At 25.4% G+C, this 21,068-nt stretch overlaps 1 protein-coding gene across 1 annotated transcript in view; it reads right to left on the reverse strand.

The window, feature by feature from the left end:
• The window catches only part of LOC107438484 (RNA polymerase II-associated protein 1), a 54,844-nt gene that overhangs the window by 23,012 nt on the left and 10,764 nt on the right, over window positions 1-21,068 (reverse strand). The window contains exons 5-20 of the mRNA XM_087167740.1: window positions 19,912-19,946; window positions 18,667-18,765; window positions 17,726-17,813; window positions 15,956-16,087; window positions 15,791-15,847; window positions 14,499-14,705; window positions 11,876-12,006; window positions 9,197-9,298; window positions 8,554-8,655; window positions 7,426-7,593; window positions 6,142-6,276; window positions 3,201-3,335; window positions 1,111-1,180; window positions 703-809; window positions 568-623; window positions 259-360 (exon numbers count right to left, since the gene is read on the reverse strand). Of these exons, the coding sequence (XP_087023866.1) occupies window positions 259-360; window positions 568-623; window positions 703-809; window positions 1,111-1,180; window positions 3,201-3,335; window positions 6,142-6,276; window positions 7,426-7,593; window positions 8,554-8,655; window positions 9,197-9,298; window positions 11,876-12,006; window positions 14,499-14,705; window positions 15,791-15,847; window positions 15,956-16,087; window positions 17,726-17,813; window positions 18,667-18,765; window positions 19,912-19,946 (1,726 nt within the window). The remainder of the gene's footprint in view (window positions 1-258; window positions 361-567; window positions 624-702; window positions 810-1,110; window positions 1,181-3,200; window positions 3,336-6,141; window positions 6,277-7,425; window positions 7,594-8,553; window positions 8,656-9,196; window positions 9,299-11,875; window positions 12,007-14,498; window positions 14,706-15,790; window positions 15,848-15,955; window positions 16,088-17,725; window positions 17,814-18,666; window positions 18,766-19,911; window positions 19,947-21,068) is intronic.

A 21,068-nucleotide genomic window follows, 5' to 3' on the forward strand; every position in this document is an offset into this window, starting at 1 on the left:
TACTATAGCAATCATGCAATATTTCGAAAAAATATATGTACAACAAAAAATTAATGATATGATATGTCTTTAGAATACATATGAATATTTTTCTCATATAATTCAAATAATATTTTAAAGATAGTTTTTTTCAAAGAAATTAGTCAATTTTTTCTGATAAAATTAATCATTTCAAGTTATTTGAATATAAACACGCATTTAATTACATTTCAAAACTCAACATATAAATTTAGTTTTAACATTTAAATAAAATCTTACAAGTAGACTTGAAACCCATATCCATAGCGAAGTAATGTGTGTAAAGTTTTTAGAGTCTCAATCATAACATTTTGCACCTCCAAAGAAGCCATTTTTCCATCACTAAAGAAAAAGAATAAAAAACTTAAAAAATGAAAAATAAAAAATAAACTTTTATAATGATTTTACCCAATAATAATACACAATAGGCTGTTTATACCTTAAGAATTATTAGAAAACTAATGAATAAATGATTAATTTAATTCTAATTAATTCAAAAAAATCTGTTTAACTTACAAAATAATGTAAAATATCAAAATAATTACTTACTTAGGAGAAAGAGAAAGATATAAAGTCAAGATTTTCTCTAGCTCATATTTTTCTATCTAAAATAAATAAATAATAAATATATTTACCAGAAATTTAAATTTAAGACAATATCTGATATGCAGTGAATTAACATACTAAATACGAAGCATTAACTTTGCTAGATGAAGATAGAATTCTCATAAGTTTCATAGCTGACGACATAGGGCAACAATAATTAGCTGAATCAGTGAGCTTGCTTCCATCTAAAATAAATAAAACTTCAACATTGAAATCAAAATTGTTCAATCAAACTTATCCAATTCTTAGAACAACCATAGGTGTATCATGAAAACAGTACCACAAACACTCATTTTAGTGCTTTCAATCATAAAAGTTTATTTTTAATTTCAATTATATCAAAGTGAAATGAAATAGATGTGAAAGGTGAAAAAAAAAGAAGAAATAAATTTAGTTCCAAATAAAATTGTTTAACATCTTTAGTTAAAAATAAAAAAAATGGAATAATTCTGATTTCAACTATACTTTATCTTATTTATATCTTACCTATAAAGTGCCAGGAAAGAGGTAAAAATTTTTGAAAGATCAACTTCATCAAAGGTTGATATAAGGCAACCTAAAATATTAAATATAATTAAGTAACACTCTTCAAAAAAGCATAATTATGTTCAACACAATGGTTCATTTTTAAATTAATCAAAATAAAAGACCATGCATTCAAATATTTAACAGTCTTGAACAAAAATACAAGTTATAGGTATTGTGATGGCATGTGAAATAATTTTACAGTTTTTATAAGTCGAAAAATAGTTTCCTAGAGTACTCATTTATTTATTTTTTGAACAAAACACATCAAAACCTCATACACTCAAAAACTAGACTCAACTCCTTTTTGATAGTGCTAAAGTGAGGGAAACAATAAATCTTTATACATCTAGAATCAGAATTAAACTCTTTTTGACGAAACTGTAAATAACGTAAGAATATTTATGTCAATTTCAAATGTCATGGAAAATTGCACAGGTTGAAATTATACATGAAGAAGCATGTTTTAAAATAAAACTTTAGGTAAATAAAGTACTATTGAATACATACAAAAAATGTTACTATTTGAACGCACACAAAATATGTACTAAGTTTAGAAAATACAAGTTAGAAACTTAACTCTTTTGTAAATAACAAGTTTTTGAAAATACTTAATATTTCTCAAAATTTAATGACATTGGTAGTTTCATAAGCCAAATTACACCTTTTTTTTATCGTTTAGAATAAATTTGAGCATTTTCTAAAGACCCAAAGAATAATTTTTAACTTTTTTACCACAATTGTTGCAAATTTTATTTCGATTCAAATAACATCATGAGCTAGCATTTTAGGCCCATCAAATTTTTCATGGTACTTTAGATCAAATAGAAATTCTGTCTCCATAGAGATTGCAAAGTAATGATTCAAAACCTCCTTTAAAGAGTATATAATAAAAAATATCCATTACAGCTTGCTTGCAAGTTAATATAAACAATAGAATAAAAAGGTACAAAAACCACATACTCCACAAAAAAGGCAAATATTTTTGTTTACAAGCAAAGATAGTATGAAAGTTGTGATCATATTTAACTACATAGAATAATACAGATAGAATGAACAAAGAAATTTCAAAAATTTAAATTGTATCACTCACAAAGTAATAAGAATTAATAAAGAGGGAATCCTAGAATGCAACCTAAATCTTTTTACTCCAGAGTCATACCCGCTTCGATTATTTTTGAAAGAATTCCCATCAATTGTGCAGAAATTTTACCACCATTTTAAAAAGTGATCTCAGGGATCTGCAAATTTTTGAATTTAGCCAGGGAAATTTCTATTATTTAATAATTCAAGGTAGTAAGTATGCTTGCAAAATATTTATAAATAATTGTATTTTAAACAGATATTGTTGCTAGAACCAGAAATCCAAATAGAAATAAAATTTAAATTTTCAGAAAAATTTACTGATTTAATTTACTTAAAAGTTATTCCTCAACCCCAGTTGGGGATACTTTTTTTAGCTATTTTTGTAAGGATTTTAAAATTTTTTAATTGTAATGGAAAAAAATTTTTGTTTCTTCATTGATTATACTTTTTTACAAATTTGACCAATAGAAAAATTTGTCTCAGGGATCTGCAGATTTTTGAATTTTAGCCAGGGAAATTTCTACTATTTTATAATTCAAGGAAGCAGGTACGCTTGCAAAATATTTACAAATAATTGTATTTTAAGAAGATATTGTTGCTAGAACCAGAAATATAACTAGAAATAAAATTTTAATTTTCAGAAAAATTGAAAACATTAAAAGTTGTGTACTAAAGTGGTAGATAAAATAGCAAATGATTATAATAAGTAGTGGTAGAAATAATATATTTCCACATATTTCTTAAAATAGCAAATGAAATTATGTGAGAAAATGTAATTGAAATCAAAACAGGCAAAAATCAAATGGCAAAACCAATCAAAAATGGATTATTTTGAAGACATATCATCAATATTTGACTTTAAATTTTTAACTGAAAAACATTGAACTAACCAAGAATTTTTTTAGACTTTTACGACAATGATAAAATCATTTAATAAATCATTGTTGTACATAATATTTATTTACCTGATCAGAGGATTCCTTTGAATGTTGAGCAAGGTGACCACAAATTTCCATTACTAGTTTACAAACTAATGGTGGTGGTGGTAACTCTTGAAGAATATAATAAAATCTAGGAAGAATATCCATTCGAAGAAATCCCTAATAATAACACACAATATAATTGACAGATAAGACCATACAATATAAATTTAATAAAAAATAACAACAAAAAAAACATTTTTTTAAGTAGTATGATGAAACTGCTATCCATGAAATGAGTTTAGGGGTATTAATGGAAAGAATCCCAAGAAACAATTATGCTAACCAAACCAACAATATAATTGAAATTACAAGATGAAAAAATAAGGAGAAATATTATATAATTAGGGCTGCAAGTTTGTCGCGGAAAAAAAGACCCCAAATTTGCGGAAAAATCGCGGGAAATTTTGAAAATTACACAAATTCTAAACATAAGAAAATTTATTATATAAATGATGCATAAGACAGAAATTGCTCAAATAATAAAAAAAGCTTAAAAATACACAACAAAAGTATTTCTTTGAATTTCAAGCAAATATTAATATTTTTATTTAAATGAAAAGAATTTTGGTACAAAGTATTGTACATTGTCAGATTATTCTCATTTATCCTTCGTCTTTCATCACTTAATACATTTTTATACTTAGAAAACGATCTTTCTACGCCAACACTATTTTTAGGCACCAACAAACTTCGAATTGCCACTTTCGCCAATTTTGGAGCGTTCGGTCTTTGATTTCCAAAACTCGATCAATTTTCCTTCACCAACTCGCAATTCCTTGACCGTTGCTTTGTAAGAAGTAATTGCTGTGAAAACTCAAACATTTTACATTCAAACTACTAGTTACAAGTCCCTACTAACTACTAGTCCCCCCCCCTTCGTCTAAGAAACTGATTTATATTTAAGAAATCACAAGAAGCCGCCTAGGAAAAATTAATTGGATATTTGGAAAGGCAGTAGAAATTTCATTGCCCAGTGCAATAGCATGTATAACAATTTTTCTGTCAAAGATTTGATTTATAACATTTTCCTTCTTTTGTGATTCCAATTTCTTTTGTACTCTTACTGACTTCAGGAAGGTAATTACCCTCCTTAAGTATAGAAAAACCACCTTAGTTGACAAGATTGTGATTATCTCTTATCTCTGAACTATTTTCATGTCATTTTGCTGTTGATTCACTCCCCTAAATATCTAATCAATTTTACATGTTCAATTTAAGGTTCAGGAAAATAAAAAATTCTGGTTAATAAAAATAATTAATAAAAAATGAAAAAAAATCAAATTTTAAGCAATTTTCGTGCAGGTCAAGACATATTGAGAAATTCGCGGATTTTAGGAAAAAAGATGACAATTTCTTGGAAATTGGCGCCGCGACAAACCTGCAGCCCTAACTATAATTAATTTAAGAATTACACACAAAACTTAAAATAAAATATTTTTTGTAATAATGTTACAAAATTGCTACCAGTAAAATCAATGAAAATAAAAGTTTTAATGGAAATAATTACGCAACTCATGCTCTGGAAATCAAAGAGAGCTATGATTCAGACCTGCCAACCTTACAAAATAAAAATAAAAAGGAGACTCTTTCTTTATCACGACATAGCGCAATATTGAAAATTAAACCTGATTCACATTTCCTACAAGAAGTTTATTTCAAAATATATTATTTACGTTACATAAAATAGACCACAATAAGATTCTGACACTGACTAATAAAGATATGTGTTCTTACTATAAAATATAAGGTTCTATAGAATTATATTAAAACACATCTTGATTTTTTAGAATTTAGGAAGAGGTTCAAAATTAACAAAATATGTCAATAATGATTACAATACTTCATAAATGTATTTCTTCTTATTTTTTTTAAAACTGCTACTGTTTTAAAACTGCAGATGTTGCTGATGTAGCATTATTTAAAAAAACTGCCATCTATAGAAAGTGAAAAAACATTTTGCCTAATGGTATCCAAGATATATTTCCTCTCAAATTTTGCCATTTCATTTGTTATTGCTGTTGTTTTGGTTCGCGCACACCCATAATTTTTAGCGATGTTGCTATAGGGGAACATTTTTCTAAATAAATGCCTAGCATGATCTGAAGCACAAGTTGGGAGGTTATGCCCTATGATAAAAGCAGTAAAAAGGATTCGGCACGAATAACAGAAAAATCATCGTTTCTTTTACTTTTTTTGAAAAATTATTTTTTTGATTTGCTTTGAGAAATTTAGAAGCAGTTTGATGCTTTTCACGATTGATGTGGGCAACAATATCACTTGTAATAGAAAAATCTGTTTGGCACGCATAGCTTAATGCAAACGTATCTCCTTTCCTTGAACTTAGGATACAAGAAAAATCATCAGAATATTTTTTGTTAAAAGCTGTCTGCTACTTTTTTTTTATGTTAGTCAGACATTACTGCTTGCAACCCTCCCTCTTCCACTCTACGTCACACGATGCCATGGTATCATGATAATCACGAATCATGATATCATACAACGTGAAGAGGCAAAGGAAAAACGGGGGTGTATCCTAAGTGCGGATGATCGCTTGTTCTTTTTCCTCTATCGTGCACTAAATAGAAAAAAGCAGGAGAAAACACCCTGAAGGTGAAGATTTGAGGCAAAAGCAGTCTGTTATGATTGAAAAAAAAAACACACACACACTATTCAACCGTATAAAAATTTTGATATTGACTACAAAAATGATAAAGTGGAACTATTTACTCAATAATTGCAGAGAAATATTTAAATTCAAGAAATCAGACCACATACATCAACAACTTTCACCTTTCAAATTCATGATAATTATATTGATGATGTATAATGTACTTGATCCAACTCAAATCATGATAGAACTTGGTAACCATGAAAGAAATAATACTTATTATTCAAAAGAAAAAAATAAGAATTGGTAACTTACTTTAATAACATCCAACTTAATCAAGTCTGCATCAGTTAACTCTTCCATAACAACATTTGTTTCTTCTAAATCAGTAGGTTCCAAGTGAGGCAAAAGACTTCCATTTAACCAACAAAATGTTTTCATAAGACAAGCCTATATTTCAGATTGAAGTGAAGTGATTAAAATGCTTTATGCAGGATAACATTATGGGACAAGCCTATATTTCAGATTGAAGTGAAGTGATTAAAATGCTTTATGCAGGATAACATTATGCGACAAGCCTATATTTCAGATTGAAGTGAAGTGATTAAAATGCTTTATGCAGGATAACATTATGCGTGAAACTCTTATCTCTCAGAGATGAATGATATTATAATTAATTTATAATTATATTGACTTATTTAAATAATGCTAAATTTTTCTGAGTCCCAATTTATTTCCAAATACATTCAACAATTTTTATGGCGGTTTCTTATGTTTGATTTTATTTTATATTAAATAGTTCTTAAGACATTGAACACAGCTGTAATCTTTTCAATTAAGATTCGTAAACATGAAAAACAGTTTATTGTTCTAAGACAATACAAATGCAAAACATATTTTTCAAAATAAATTGTTCATGTTAAATGTAATTTGTAAAATAAAATTTAAAATATATATATAGATATATTAGAAAGACATAAGTCAGTATTCATTACTTAATATACTTGATATTTAAAATAATTAAGGGAAAAACAGTTTTATTTAGTCACATAAAGGATATTAACAACAAACTACATTTTGTCGCTAGCATATGTACCCGTCTTCTGCAGGCGTCGTACATAGAACAAAACCTCCCCCGTAACATCTACTACACATTCCAGTTGTTTAAAATTATTTCCACAGCCTTGACACATCACTGCGGCTGATGTCGAACTCCTTGACAACGTTTGTTATTTTTTGGCTTCTCCAATCTTTCCGATAATACGACTGCTCGTAAAAACATCTAGAAGTATACTTCCTGCGGCCTTATAAAGGATTGACAGATGGTTGTTTACTAAAAGGAATTTAAAATAATTCCCCACTGTAGTACTTTATGATGAAAGTTAAGCAAAGAGACATTTTCTTAGACTTACAAGAACAAGTTATAGTAAATGGAATCTAGAAAGTATAAAAATTTGATGGGTTCCCAATCATTATGATTCCTTAACCTAAAAACAATAGTTAATATTTTCCCTCGAAGGAATACAAATTATATAGTTTTTTAACTGTAGCAGACTAACATTTAAACTAATGTCATGATAAAAAAGAAGATATATATACTTCATCAGGTTTACTAATCAAAAGGCTGTGAATTGCTGTAATAGTAGCAGCAACAGATGTCACAGTGACATCATCTAAAGCCCATCGTAGCAATGGAACAATTCCAGCATCCAAGAGGGTGGGAAGAAGTGGGTTGTCAAAACAGCTATCAAACATTCCATACCAATACTAAAGATTAAATACAAATAGCATTAACTAATAACTAAAAAACAAAATAATAAGTAATTCAAAATATTGCAAATAAATCATAACAAATAAAGCAACATAATGATATTACTATGAACATCTATTAAGGGTTATTTTTAATGCAAGGAATTTTTCATAAAAAAAGCACAAGTCTAACCACCAAAGAGTCCCGACTTACAAATTTGATATTTTTACTATAAATGAAAAAGTAACTGCAAACAGATGAATTTTAATCTGTGACTGCAGTAAGACAATAACATTAGAGTATTTTATTTATTTATTAGAAATTTTTGAATTAAGAATTCAAATTTTATTAAAATTGCAGATTAGAACTAACTTCAAAATCCCTGACTAATTAAATAATAATAATAAAACAACAAATATTCAAACAATACTTACATTACAAAAATTGATCAATATACATAAAGGAAAAAAAAAAGAAATACATAAAAGAACAACTTGTTTGTTTATAGTTTTTAAACCATATTATAAGACAAATCACACAAAAAATTTCCACTAAATTTGTTTTCTTTTTTAATAAATAGATATGTGTTTACTTAATTAATGTATGTTTAAACTTTTACTTAAGAAGAAAAAGAAAAAAAATCACTTAAATACAAACTTAACACTTAAGTTGCAGTAGTTGTTGTAATTAATTTACGTCGCACTAGAGCTGCACGATGGGCTATTGGCACTTAACACTTAAAATAAATAATCATTTACACAAATATTAATTAGTTTAATTGATATTTGTTAAAAAAAAATTTCAAGGAGCAAAATAATACAAATAATTGAAACAGATATTAATTAAATAAGTATGTTAATTAAATAAATACAAATATTAAATAAATAAGTAAAAAATTGATAAATTGAAAAATATATTATAGATGCTTCCATTTAAATATATTAATTGTATCAATTCAAAAATTGAAATTATCTTACATTATCTAGAATGTGAGCTAAAGTATGAAAGGCTGTTATTCTTTGTGACTGCAAAGAACTTCTAGCTAATAAAAATAGTTCTTCCAATGAATACCCAGCAATCTGTATCAAATAAAGATAAAATACACATTTTTTAATTATTAAGAAGCAAAATTATCTAATTAAAACTTCATGTTTCAAAATAAAACAAAATAACTCTTACAAAAAAAATTAATTCTAATTTGGAGATCAAGAAATAAATTTTAAAAATATATAAGATGAAAAAATTTACAGTAATAAAATGAAAAGCAAGTGGGTCTCTTTTACAATTCCAGAACTGTTTGTCACATTGTCCTGAAATTTGGCCAGCATGTGAAAATGGCAATTTTAGACCTTAATCCGAGTTTTTTTTAAAAATTTTCAAAAACTTAAATTATATCCTTCAGGAGAGATATTTAAAAAATTGGAATTTTATTATTAATTGTCATTCTTACCATGCAAACTAGCCATTGTTTTAAACTAAACTATAGATAATTCTATAATATAACATCAGTGACTTCTGTTAGCTAATAACTTTCATTAATAAAAAAGGAAAATTCAGCAAACACAAAAATTTAATTAAAGCTGACAGTTTCTGTTAAATAAAAATTTCACATTTACTTACCTCAGGTTCTTTTCCATGATGATGTAGTCCTTTGTGTACAGGTATATCTGTATCATAAGCCAACAATTTGCCCATAAAATCAAATCGAGCTGTATAACCAGTCTAATGGACAAAGAAATGAATAATAGTCTATAACAGTCATAAATTTAAAGAAAACACCATGTAAGAAAAGGAAAACACCAACATTTTTCAAGGCGCCATTTTATAATATTCTTCAGGAATTTTCTCTTACTTGCAATTTATTGTATGAAAAAAGAAATTTAATTTTAAAAATATGAAGCTTTCTCTTTAGGAAAGGAAATATTTTTGGATGCACAATTTGCATCTTAAAAAAAAGAAGAAAAACACACACTATACGTTTATGTTACGGCCATCTATTTTCAAGCACAACATTTAAAAAGGAAGTAACACAGAGTTCAAATAACTTTTTTTTGTATTACCCTTTTAGCACAAGGAAACAATTTTCTATTAAAATATTTCTTACAGTTTTATAATTACTCCTAAAATATTAAAAGTTTCACATTAACAACAAGAAAAATTTTAACAAACTTAAAATTGTAAAATGATATATATATATAAAAAATCTGTCTTATAAATCAATTGAAATAACAAAGAATTACGCATATCTCTTTGCATGAGAGAGAGTTACAGCATGCTTTTAAAATGTAAAAGCCTTTTAAAGTTTCAGTGCTTTGAAAACACTGAAATATTATAAGGCATACCCAATAATTTCTTTCGCATAAGATTTTATATAATAAAAAGAATAATTTTGCAAAACATGTAATTTTAGCAACAATGAATGATTCTGAAAACTTGAATTAAATATAATGCTTGTTTACATATTGAGGTGTGAAATAGAAGCTTCTAACTAAAATAATAAAAGTAATAACTATGATATTGTTATCCCAATTGATGTAAGAGTCAAAATTGTTGACGACCCACCCATATCTTCTCTATCTCATGATTACTTGTCCTTAAATAAAAATATAAACAGGCAGCAGAGCAAAAGAACTGCAGATATGGGCAATATATGGATTTTTTCAAAAGCTTTTCAAAAAATTAGTTACAGCTTTCTCCAATTTGGTTTAAAGGTATCTTAAAACCACTTTTGTATTTTCTGTTACAAATTTTTTAATTTAGAAGAAACAGTTTGGAACTTTACTATAAAGTTTAATGATCACTTTATTTATTTCTTAATTTTTTTGATAATAAAAAAAATAAGGAAAAAAACGAAGCATTTTACAAGATTTATTTCTTAATAAGATTGTGATAAGAATTAAAATAAATATTTATAAAAGAGTAACAAATTTGAAAATCAATAGTGTATGAATTAGATAGAATAAAAGATTAAGCAACAATTAGTAACATTAGAATATGCTATTATTTGGATTATATATTCACACCATTTTAATAACATACATTGATAGTTGCATTTAGTTAATATAAAGTTATACAGAGAGAATTATACTTGTGTGATTAAAAATTTACATATTATGATTCAAATTCATGTCAAAAATCAAACATCATGAGTCATATTTATATGCTTTAAAAATCAAATGTTGTGACTCATATTCACGCAATTTAGAAAACCAATATTGCCACTCGCATTTACAAGTTTTTAAAATCTAATATTAAAATTAATAGTCCCGTATTATTAAAATTCGAATTCATGATTTGTATTCACAGGACCTATTATAATTAGCTTACAATTCTAATTTTATTGATAAAAAAAGAAATAATAGGTTTTGAAAGAATAATCTGTTTATAAAACAAAACATGTTTGTAATATTTAAATTTTATATGCACGCTAATAATTAAAAAGTAAAAGTAATAATTTCCAAAATTTTTTATCATTTTCTCGAAGTTTTTTATTATTATTCAAGAATGGTCCAAATCTATATTTAGAAATTGAAATTTCAATTAAGAGTTATGTTTTTATTTCTTAAAATGAAATGGCTTGAAATTTTGATGATATTTATTCAGTTATATTTAAACATGTCAGTATTAAAATTTCATGAAATAAGATTAAAAAGAAATATATCATTTTCATTCTCATTTATAAAAATTGCAATTAGAATTTATAATTTTCTAAATTCAAAATAAACATATACTTTGCATATACTTTTTCCCTAATAAAATTTTTAAGTATTTTTTCATGAAGCCCCAATCACCCCTGGATGAATTAATTTTTTAATTTATAAAAAAAGTTCAAAAAAATTTTTTTCACCTTGGTTTAATTTTTACTTTTCATTCTTATAATTCATGTTATATATAAGAAATACTATGATTTTGTAGATAAATTTGGATTATGTACGCAGATAGTTAATTTTACTTTACTCTGAATGGCAAATTAAAAAATCACTTTAAAAACTATATTGATCAAAGTGAAGTGAAAAATAATAAAAAAGTTTTAGAAATATTTAACTAATGAAGAAATAACTACATGTCAGTAAAGCTGAAATTTTAACACATTGTTATAAATAAACAAGTAAATTGTGATGTATAAAATTAGTACTGTCAACACAATAATAAAAAAATTTTAAACCTTTTCTGCAAATCGGAATCATTCATAAAACAGTGAAAGAATTTCAAAGCATTAGGCTGTGAGCTACAGTTAGTAGACAAAGGGCATCATTATTTTTATAATAAAGAGCATCTCAAAAAAATGAAAGTATATACCTTTAAATACAAAGGATTTGGTTTAGGTAAATCTGAAATCCATTCTAGTTTTTCTTTTTCAATTTTATTCATATTTTGCCACTTGCCTTTGTTACTTTCAGCTAATATTTTTTGAGTCGCTCCAGGTATTTCTAGAAAGGAAAAAAAAAAGAAATTTTTAAGCATTTTTAATAATTAGTTTTATGAAATTTTTTGCAATTTCATTACACTAATGTGCTTAAAAAACATAAAAAATTAAAAATTGTTTAAGGAAAAGGTTAGACTTTTAAAACTGTTGTTACTATTCAGGCAGTTTCATTATGATTATTGCAAGTAAAATTTGATATTTCAAACTTAGTTAGGAAATATAACGGAAATATAATCCAAAATATATCTCAAATATAAGCACATTGTAAAGATCTTGCATGCAGTTTAGAGTAATTATGAAAGCTAATGTTTCAGGCAAGTGTTTTTATATTATTATTTTCCTATGATGACTATTTAAAGACTGTTGATCAAAACATTCTTATTACCATATCTTTCAAAGAAGTAAACACTCGATGATTTGTATCCTCAAGTCATAAAAATGGCTACAGTAGAGTTATTGCTATGCTATTTTAAATTTTTTTAAAAAATTTTAACATACAGATTTTATTATTAAAAAATATGAAATATTATTTAAAAATATTATGACAGATTTCATTATTATTAAAATTACAACTTTATGTTATTGGTAAAATAATTCATTTTGTAGTTAAATTACATGCCACCAAGAAATTAACTTCAATTCTATGTGCGATTTTCCCACTTATTCACAAAATTTCCCAAGTTTTTCATTACCAGACAACTATTTATACTTTACAATTCTGAAATTGCTTAAATTTAAAATTATGCATTAGGGGACCATCCACAAAGTATTCAAAGTGAATGGAGTATCTTATCTATTACTTGATATGATGTTTCTGAATTTCAATGGCTCTTAAAAAATATTATATGATGCAAAAATATTTAAACAAAATGTCATGAAGTATATAATGGTGAATTGGAGATGATAAACCTAATTACAATTTTTAAAAGATGAAAACAAATTTCAAGTTGTTTAAAAAATTCCCTTTCCTTATTCTTTAGACAGTTTATTAAAAATGACTTTTATTGAAATAACAATCTTAACAATCAAATGTATAAAGAAAATTTTAAAAAATAGCAAACTAAAGTGACATTCAAAAATTAATTTTTTTACAAAAAAAAAAAAAAAAAAAAAATATTTTATTTACCTTTAGAATTTTTAACCCTATTTTATTATTTACTATTTTTCAAAGATGGAATCAAATCTTTATGACGGAAATTTTTAATCGATGGAAAAATTTGAATTGTTCTCTTTGTTTAGTTTATACAAAATGATATTTTTATGTTTGTTTGCACTCAAAATTCGCTAAACTCTTTATAAGTACTAAACCAAATTGCAGGTGTTAAATCTTAAGATTTTCTCTTAGCACAAAGTTATTCTAATTGAGATTATAATAAGTAATAAGACTTTTCAGCAACTAGCACAAGAATCTGATAATTTGAAGTAAATTAACTCAAAATGCTTACATTGGCTATTTTAAAAATGTTTATATTAACTTTTTTGCAAAATGTTTATATAAACTTTTTTGCAAAATGTTTATATTAGCTATTTTAAAAACCTTAAAGATTTTTGAAATTCATGTAAATGAATTTTAAGCACAAAGACTTAAGGGGGAAAAAAAGAAAAAAAAACTCCACAAATCCTGAAGCGTTTTTGCACCAAATTCTACAGCTTTTGTGAAGAAAATCTAAATGAATCTCCCTTAAGCTTTTTTAAAGGAAAAAAACAGTTAATTTAAGATGATTTTATTTACTTTTATGTTAATTTAAATGCAAAACTAGTGAAATACTTTTAAAAGTATTAGACAAAACTCAAATTATAAAATTGCAAAATTTGCTCACAGTAAGAAATAATACAGATTGAGATTTTTAACAAGTAATAACATTTTTAAGCAACTAATACAAGATTTAAAATAAACTAAAGTAATTTAAAGTGAATAAATTTAAAATGTTTAGATTAACTATTTTTCAAAATGCTTGAATCAACTATTCTTCATAATGTTTATTTTAACTATTTTAAAAATCTTTTGGAATTTTTGAAATTCATGTAACAAAATAATTTAGCTCCAAGATTTAATGAAAAATAAAAACACTAAAAAACCTTAAGCGTATTAACATAAAGTTTCACAGTTTTCATTAAGGCAAACTAAAGGAATTTTCCTAAAGCTTTTTCAAAGGGAAAAAAACTTAACAAAATCTTTACTTTTATTTAATAAAAACTGCAGAATTTTAAAACAAAATGCTTAATGATTTCTAGAATTTTTTTAAAATTTTGTGAAAGCTTTTTTACTTGGGAAGTACAAAATCTTAAATTTAATTTTATTAATAAAATTAGCTAGAAAAATAGGCAAATGTTACTCAGAAAACCGAGTTTCTATTTCATTACTCATATTTTTATTTATAGCTAAGTAATTTGCAAGTTGAAAAAAATAATAGGCACCAGAGATAGATAATACTTTTACTGAAATAATATAACAAAACGTAAAACAAAACAAAAATCGTTAATCGTAATACAAACCAATATCTTTATTTTTAAAGTTTTCAATTATGCCAGAGCTTTCAGGTATAACAGTATCTTTTAAAGCTCGTTCCAAAATTAGACCATCACATTCAGCATTTCCTTCTTCTCTTAGGACTTCATCACAGTTCACATCATGATCAGAAGTAGACTGTTGTACAAAAAACTTTTTTAAAGCAGGTGTTGAGTTTAAAGTGCCAGTGTGCCCTTAAAAATTTAAATTTATTCAAAATGTACATTTTAAAATATAAATACAAATATACATATGAACACAATATAGTTGAGCCCAGATATATGCCAATTAGAGGGTAAATTAATAATAGTAGTTTTATTTGCATTTGTAAATAAATGATCAAGCAGAATATTTTAATACAAATTTAATGGTTTTTGAAACATAATAAAACTAATTTTCATTTCACTGAATTCACAGCTAAATATAGTGATGTGCTTTTTTTTTATTCCCTTAAACAATTTTATATTTAAAAGCAGCATAGCATTACAGTTTAAAATTTTTCAAGCTGTTTTGAACAATAATTATTGCAATACTTACAGTAAAATATGAATTACTACTTTTTTTTTAATGTAGCAAATTCTTTATTAAAATTGCATAAATAAATGAAAAATCCTTCACTTTTATACAAAACTTAACTTTTAAATGGAGTCCAGAGAATTTTGTGAAAAATAAATTCAATCTAAGCATATTATGCAAGGCAGTACAGAAATGTATCATCATCAAAAGTATCAGGAAATATAAGAATGATCTTCCAAAAAAGCTTAGGGCAACATTAAGTATAGCGGCGAAAGATATCTATGCTTTGAAACATTTACAAAATCAGAAAAATCCTTCAACAGTTTCATAATCAATACAGATGTAAGGTTAAAAAAGAAAACAATTATAGAGAAAATGTAGCACAAAAGAAATTTAGTTTTACTATAATACAAATCCTGAATTATGTCATGCAATTGAACGAACAAAAAGCGTAAGTGCCCAAGAGAAAAGCATATCAATTGATCTGATCGAAGGTGAGAATTTCCAGAAAATGTCTCATAAGCAGAACCAAACTAAATGATTGCTGCAGCAACTACTGCAAATGTTTTCAAAATTGTTATACTTTGGCCTTTCATTTTAGTTCCTTAATTTTTGAAGCATTAATCATCTATACATCTGTGTGTGCATAAAACACATTGAAAATTATTAAAATAATAATAATTTTTAAAAAATAGCCAACCGTAGAAAAAAAGATTTAACTGAACAACATTTGAAATATACGGCTTATATTGTAGCAACTTACCTTCAGAAATATTCTTGTGTTTCCCCTTATTTTGAAGAAATTTCAATAGTTTTGGATCTTTTAAAAAACAAATAAAACATTTTAATAATTACAGCAACAGTTCCCGATTTTCATGCAAGCAATCAATAAATGAAATTTTAAAAAAATATGCGTTAGAACTCTTACCATATTGACTTTTAATTTGTTCCACTTTTTTCTTAATTTCTTCAGGTGACATAGCTGATATAATTCCCTGGTTCTCTTTGTCAACTTCCATTTTGATGGCTTTAACATCAACTGTATTTTCTGTTGTGCTGTCTAAGATAAAAATTAAATAAAATACACAAATGGGTCTAATAAATATGTATTGATATATTTTTAGCAGCATTTAAAAAATGGTGCATATTAAAGACCAGTTTCTTTTTTTTGAATATATCACAATCTAAATTATTCTGTCTCCAAGCTCTTACAACCAACATGTTGTTCCAACTGTTCCACAGTTGCAGAGCAATTAAAAAGAGATTAAATTCAAATTTATTAAAAAGAAAAAAATATGAAAGCAACAAGATAATTTTTTTTTAAAACAATAAATATAGCTTTAATCCATTTAGTTACAAAAAGATTAAATTTAGTAGCTGCTTTTTATAAATAATAAAACATGGGTTGTCTCAACATTATATTTTAATAGTTATTATTATTATTCTTTTTTTAAAAAAAATGCAGACCTTTACAATTTTAAAAAAATAATAATAAAAATAATAAAAAAATAAGAATAAAAAAACCAAGATTTGCATTATTCTTATGAAAACTAATTATAAGGTACCCTAAGTTAGAAATCAACTTTAAGAATAAAAAACTTCCGACAATTTCGATGTTGAAAACGAAATGGTTTTTAAGAATATTTATTAGTTGATCAACATCTAACACAATATTTATGACAGCCTTTTTTTTAGTCAAAGTCAAATGACTTTGATAAGTTAAATTTTTGTAATTTCAAAAAATTTTATAAAACAGTTACATGGCATAGGGCAACATAAAAATAATAAGCGATGGAAACGAACAATTTCTTAATTTGAAACCATGGTTTTAAAAATTCTTAATCAAAGGATATTTCATAGAGCAACACTATTGGAATACCTTGCGTAATAATTTATTTATGATCGATCCATAGTGAACTTTACTTTATAAACGTTAAAATAAACTCACTGTTACCTACTTAAAAACATAATATTTAAAAGAAAAATTAACAAGCTTGGTTGGACACGAATTTTAACTATTTTATTTTTGTTATTTTAAGTAATTTCTAATGTTATTTCTTTCCTACTTTCCTTCTGTACTGGTCATGTTTTTATTCTGCTGTATATGCTTCTGTATTTTAATTGTATTTTAAATTGTATTCTACTTTGTTTTGTTTTTTTGTATTTTACACATTCTTTTCCTGGACTATGGCAAAACTTTTGTGGTACAGAGAAAGCAATTTTTTGACTTTTTCTCTTGGCTTTCTCGATAAAAAACGTTTTGCATTTATGACATCCAAAGCTGGTACCCCCTGACGAAGTCAGCTTTGGCTGTCATATTTTTGCAATATTTTTTAACATTTTTTTTCATTGTCTTATTTGTTTAATTCATCTTGGTTTTACTGCTGCTTAGTGCATTTTCCAATTTGGATGTATTATTATTACTCATTTTAATTGCTTTAATATTTTGAATTTTTTCTTAATTTACAGGAAGAAACAAACTTGCGTACGGTCAAACTAATTTTTTTCCCTTATTTTTTACAAGTACAAAAAAGTTTGGCACCTTGAGAATAGTAGTTGGTATGAACGAAAATAGGGAAATAAACTCAGATAAATAACATTAATAAAAAATATTTTAATAATATATATTTAACTACAAACTTAAAACTATAAATGAGAAAAAAAATTATCAGAACCATTTCAATATTTATATACTCACTAAATGAACTAGTTGGTTTTGACACATTTTGTTCTTTTGATGCAATTTCTTTAGAATACATATGTTGTTCTTTTCTTTTAGCTGCAAACTGAAAAAAAAATACACTATGTAATATACAGTGTATACAGTAAGTATACCATATGCAAAATAAGGCTTTTTTAAATGTTGTTGTAGTATATTTAATGTTTGGTGACATTAGAAATAGATGGAAATAATAGCCTACAAATTTTGATATTTTTTATTATCTGCTTATCCTTGAAAAAAAGGAAGGCCCACTTCAATGCTAGATATCTCGACAATTGTGCATCCTAATTTACCAAAATAATAGTTACTGCTAATTTAATTTCAAACTAAATAAAAATCAAACAAAATTACTAATTAAAATTGAATATTTTATATATACATTTAACACTATAATATAATTGAAAAACAAACTATTCGAATATAAAGCTTCCGTAACCTAGTAGATTAAAATTAACATAAAAAGTTCAATGTAGCCATAGTCACGTCAGAGAGAAGAAATCCAAGAAGAAATGGCTAAATGAGTTTTGGCAAAAGTAAAGTACCCATTAATACAAATTTCAAAATTAACTGGAGGAGAAATAAAACACCAAAAGACAAGAATAATTTATTATCATGATTAAAGCAATTAAGGAAAAAGGAGATTTAAAAATAGAATTTGACCTCTAATTATTGAGTGACATTAAATAATAATCTGTTAATTGATCTATTTATTATGAAAAGGTAGAGAGAATTAAATTACAAAAATACAGGATAGATATTTTTTTTCTTTTACGTACTTTAATTTCATAATGACTGCCTGTTATAAGGGTGGTCAACCATCTAATCATTGAATACAATTCAAAAGTTCTATTCATCATAACTTTATTCAGAAAAACAATTTTATAGAGCTCTACAAAAAATTATTCAGAAAAATTTACTTTGCTCAGGCTTGACTTTTTTTCTAATGTGTTAAAAATCTCTTCAGGAGACACAGATGGTAATTGAAAGACAAATGGCTCATTTGATAAAGGACGCTCCTAAAATAAATCAGGAAAAATAAGTTAGTACTTAAAAAGTTAGCAAAAGTCACAGTTAATGGATTACTCAAACATTTCATAATTCTACATACATAATAAACATGAACACTCTTTAATTACTTATCTAGTTATTAGTGTAATTGCCACAAAAATTACAGTATAAAATGAAAATAAGTTTATATAAGATTTCAATGAATATAAGATTTCTCCTCTAGAAAAAAAACTCTAAGTAAAAAAAAAAAATACTCAGTTCTATAAGCATGTGACACAAATTTAATATAAACAATGTTTCAAAAGTAAGCTTTAGAACTTTAGATTATTAACAAAATGTCTACTTTTACACTAAATTGTAGAAAATGCTAAATTATCTTTTTAAATTTTGAATTCTAAATAAATTCTATAAAAGCTTAAAATACCACCGTGTATAGAAGTTTTTTTTCCCATTTTCATACAAACGCAATTAGTATTTACAAGTTACAAATACTAAAATTTCAATTTAGTTTCTGTATTGTTAGTAATTACTAAAAAGTTTTTCCATGCTTGCAGAAGAAATGCCTACAGTGACAACAAAACATTTTATTTTTGATGGATGAAGTACTAAGATTTAGTATAAAATACTGTTGTTCTTCTTAAGATACAAATAGATATAGCAAAGAAATTAAATATTTATGTATCGTTCTTAGATACATCTTAATGTATGAGAACAATTAATTATATGTTACACACTTTTAAAAAATATGTTTATGGGGGAATACACGGTAAAATGTTATTTAATCAAGAATTTAATTAGTAAGGCAATCAGGTTCTGTTTTATAGTTAAATGCATTGTTAAATTTTCCTTCTATAAGCTCACTTTTATTTCTTTTTGATGCTAGAGATACTTTACACAAATTACGCACTAATATTAACAATTTTCAAGAAGAAGAAAAACTTATGGAAACAGAATTTGATCATAATTAAAATATAAATAGCCTCGGCGAACATTAATAGGAACCAATTTATTTATCTGTATACTGATAAAAACTAACTTTTATAAGCATTAAGGCAATTTTTTTTTTAAATGTGTTTAAAGTATAATGCATGAAGAAACAAAATTTTTCTAACAAAAATTATAATTAAATAAAAATATTAAGAAGAAAAACTGACCTGAACATCAAAAATGAATTCTTCTTGATGAACAACTAAAAAAATAAATAAACAAAATTTGAAGAAAGTATAAGCACAAAGCTTTCAAATAACATCCACAAAAAAAAAATCTAAAAATTTAGATGAGTAAAAACATACATTAAAGGAAATGATATGAAAGCAAAGAGATATTTAGTCACATTTCAATAAGTCACAATCATATATCTAATTGATAACATATTGAATTAATAACATGAATTTTAAAAAGATGAAAGAGAATTCATAAAAGTGGTTAATTGTATTAATTTCTTATCATAGACAGTCCTGTACAATATACACGAACATTAGCATTAGCGAAAAATTTGTCAACATCACTTAAATTTTTTTATTATTACAAAAAAATAAATAAATAATGTGCCCCTTCAAAGAAAGTTTGCATTTTTCGAATTACCGAGAAAAAAAATTTGTTTTCATGCTTTTTTTTTCCAATGCAAGCGCGATTTAAAACTACATTCACAATTTCAAATCACACAACAAGATTCCCACTTATGCGATTTAAGATCACTCATTGTGTTTTGTATTTTCACAATTTTATATCAAATACCGCGCTTCATATTCACATGATTTAAAAGCCACAGTTAGGATTCGTGTTCAAGTGACTACAAAATTTTACATCGGAAATTATATTTGCATTATTTTTAAATGAACGACTAAAATTTATATTCACGTGATGTTAAAATCAAACAACGAGATTCATACTCACACATTGCTACAATCAAATATCGGGATTCTTATTTACACGATTTTAAGATCAAACATCGAGAGTTGTATTATCGCTGTTTTTAAATAAAATACTGAGATTCGTATTTAAGCCATTTTAAAATTAAATGTCAAGATTCGCATTCACATGATATAAAAATCACACATTAAGAATTCATATTCACACAATTTAAATAAATTCCTGGATCAATATTTTTATTAACACATTGATAACATTCTGTGGATAAGTGTTTTCTACACACTCTTATTTCAGGCATATTTTAAAAAATTTAAAAGTGTTTTTGCACATAACATTACAAGATTTTTATTACCAAATTCATCTCTGTGGTACGAGTCAATATAGGAGTTCTATAAAACATTTTGTGGATGTTTTTTACATACACTTTTTTCCCCTTGAA

This window comes from Parasteatoda tepidariorum, chromosome 7 (genome assembly GCF_982258835.1).
Source record: "Parasteatoda tepidariorum strain Cologne lab strain chromosome 7, Ptep-v5.0, whole genome shotgun sequence".
Taxonomy (NCBI): domain Eukaryota; kingdom Metazoa; phylum Arthropoda; class Arachnida; order Araneae; family Theridiidae; genus Parasteatoda; species Parasteatoda tepidariorum.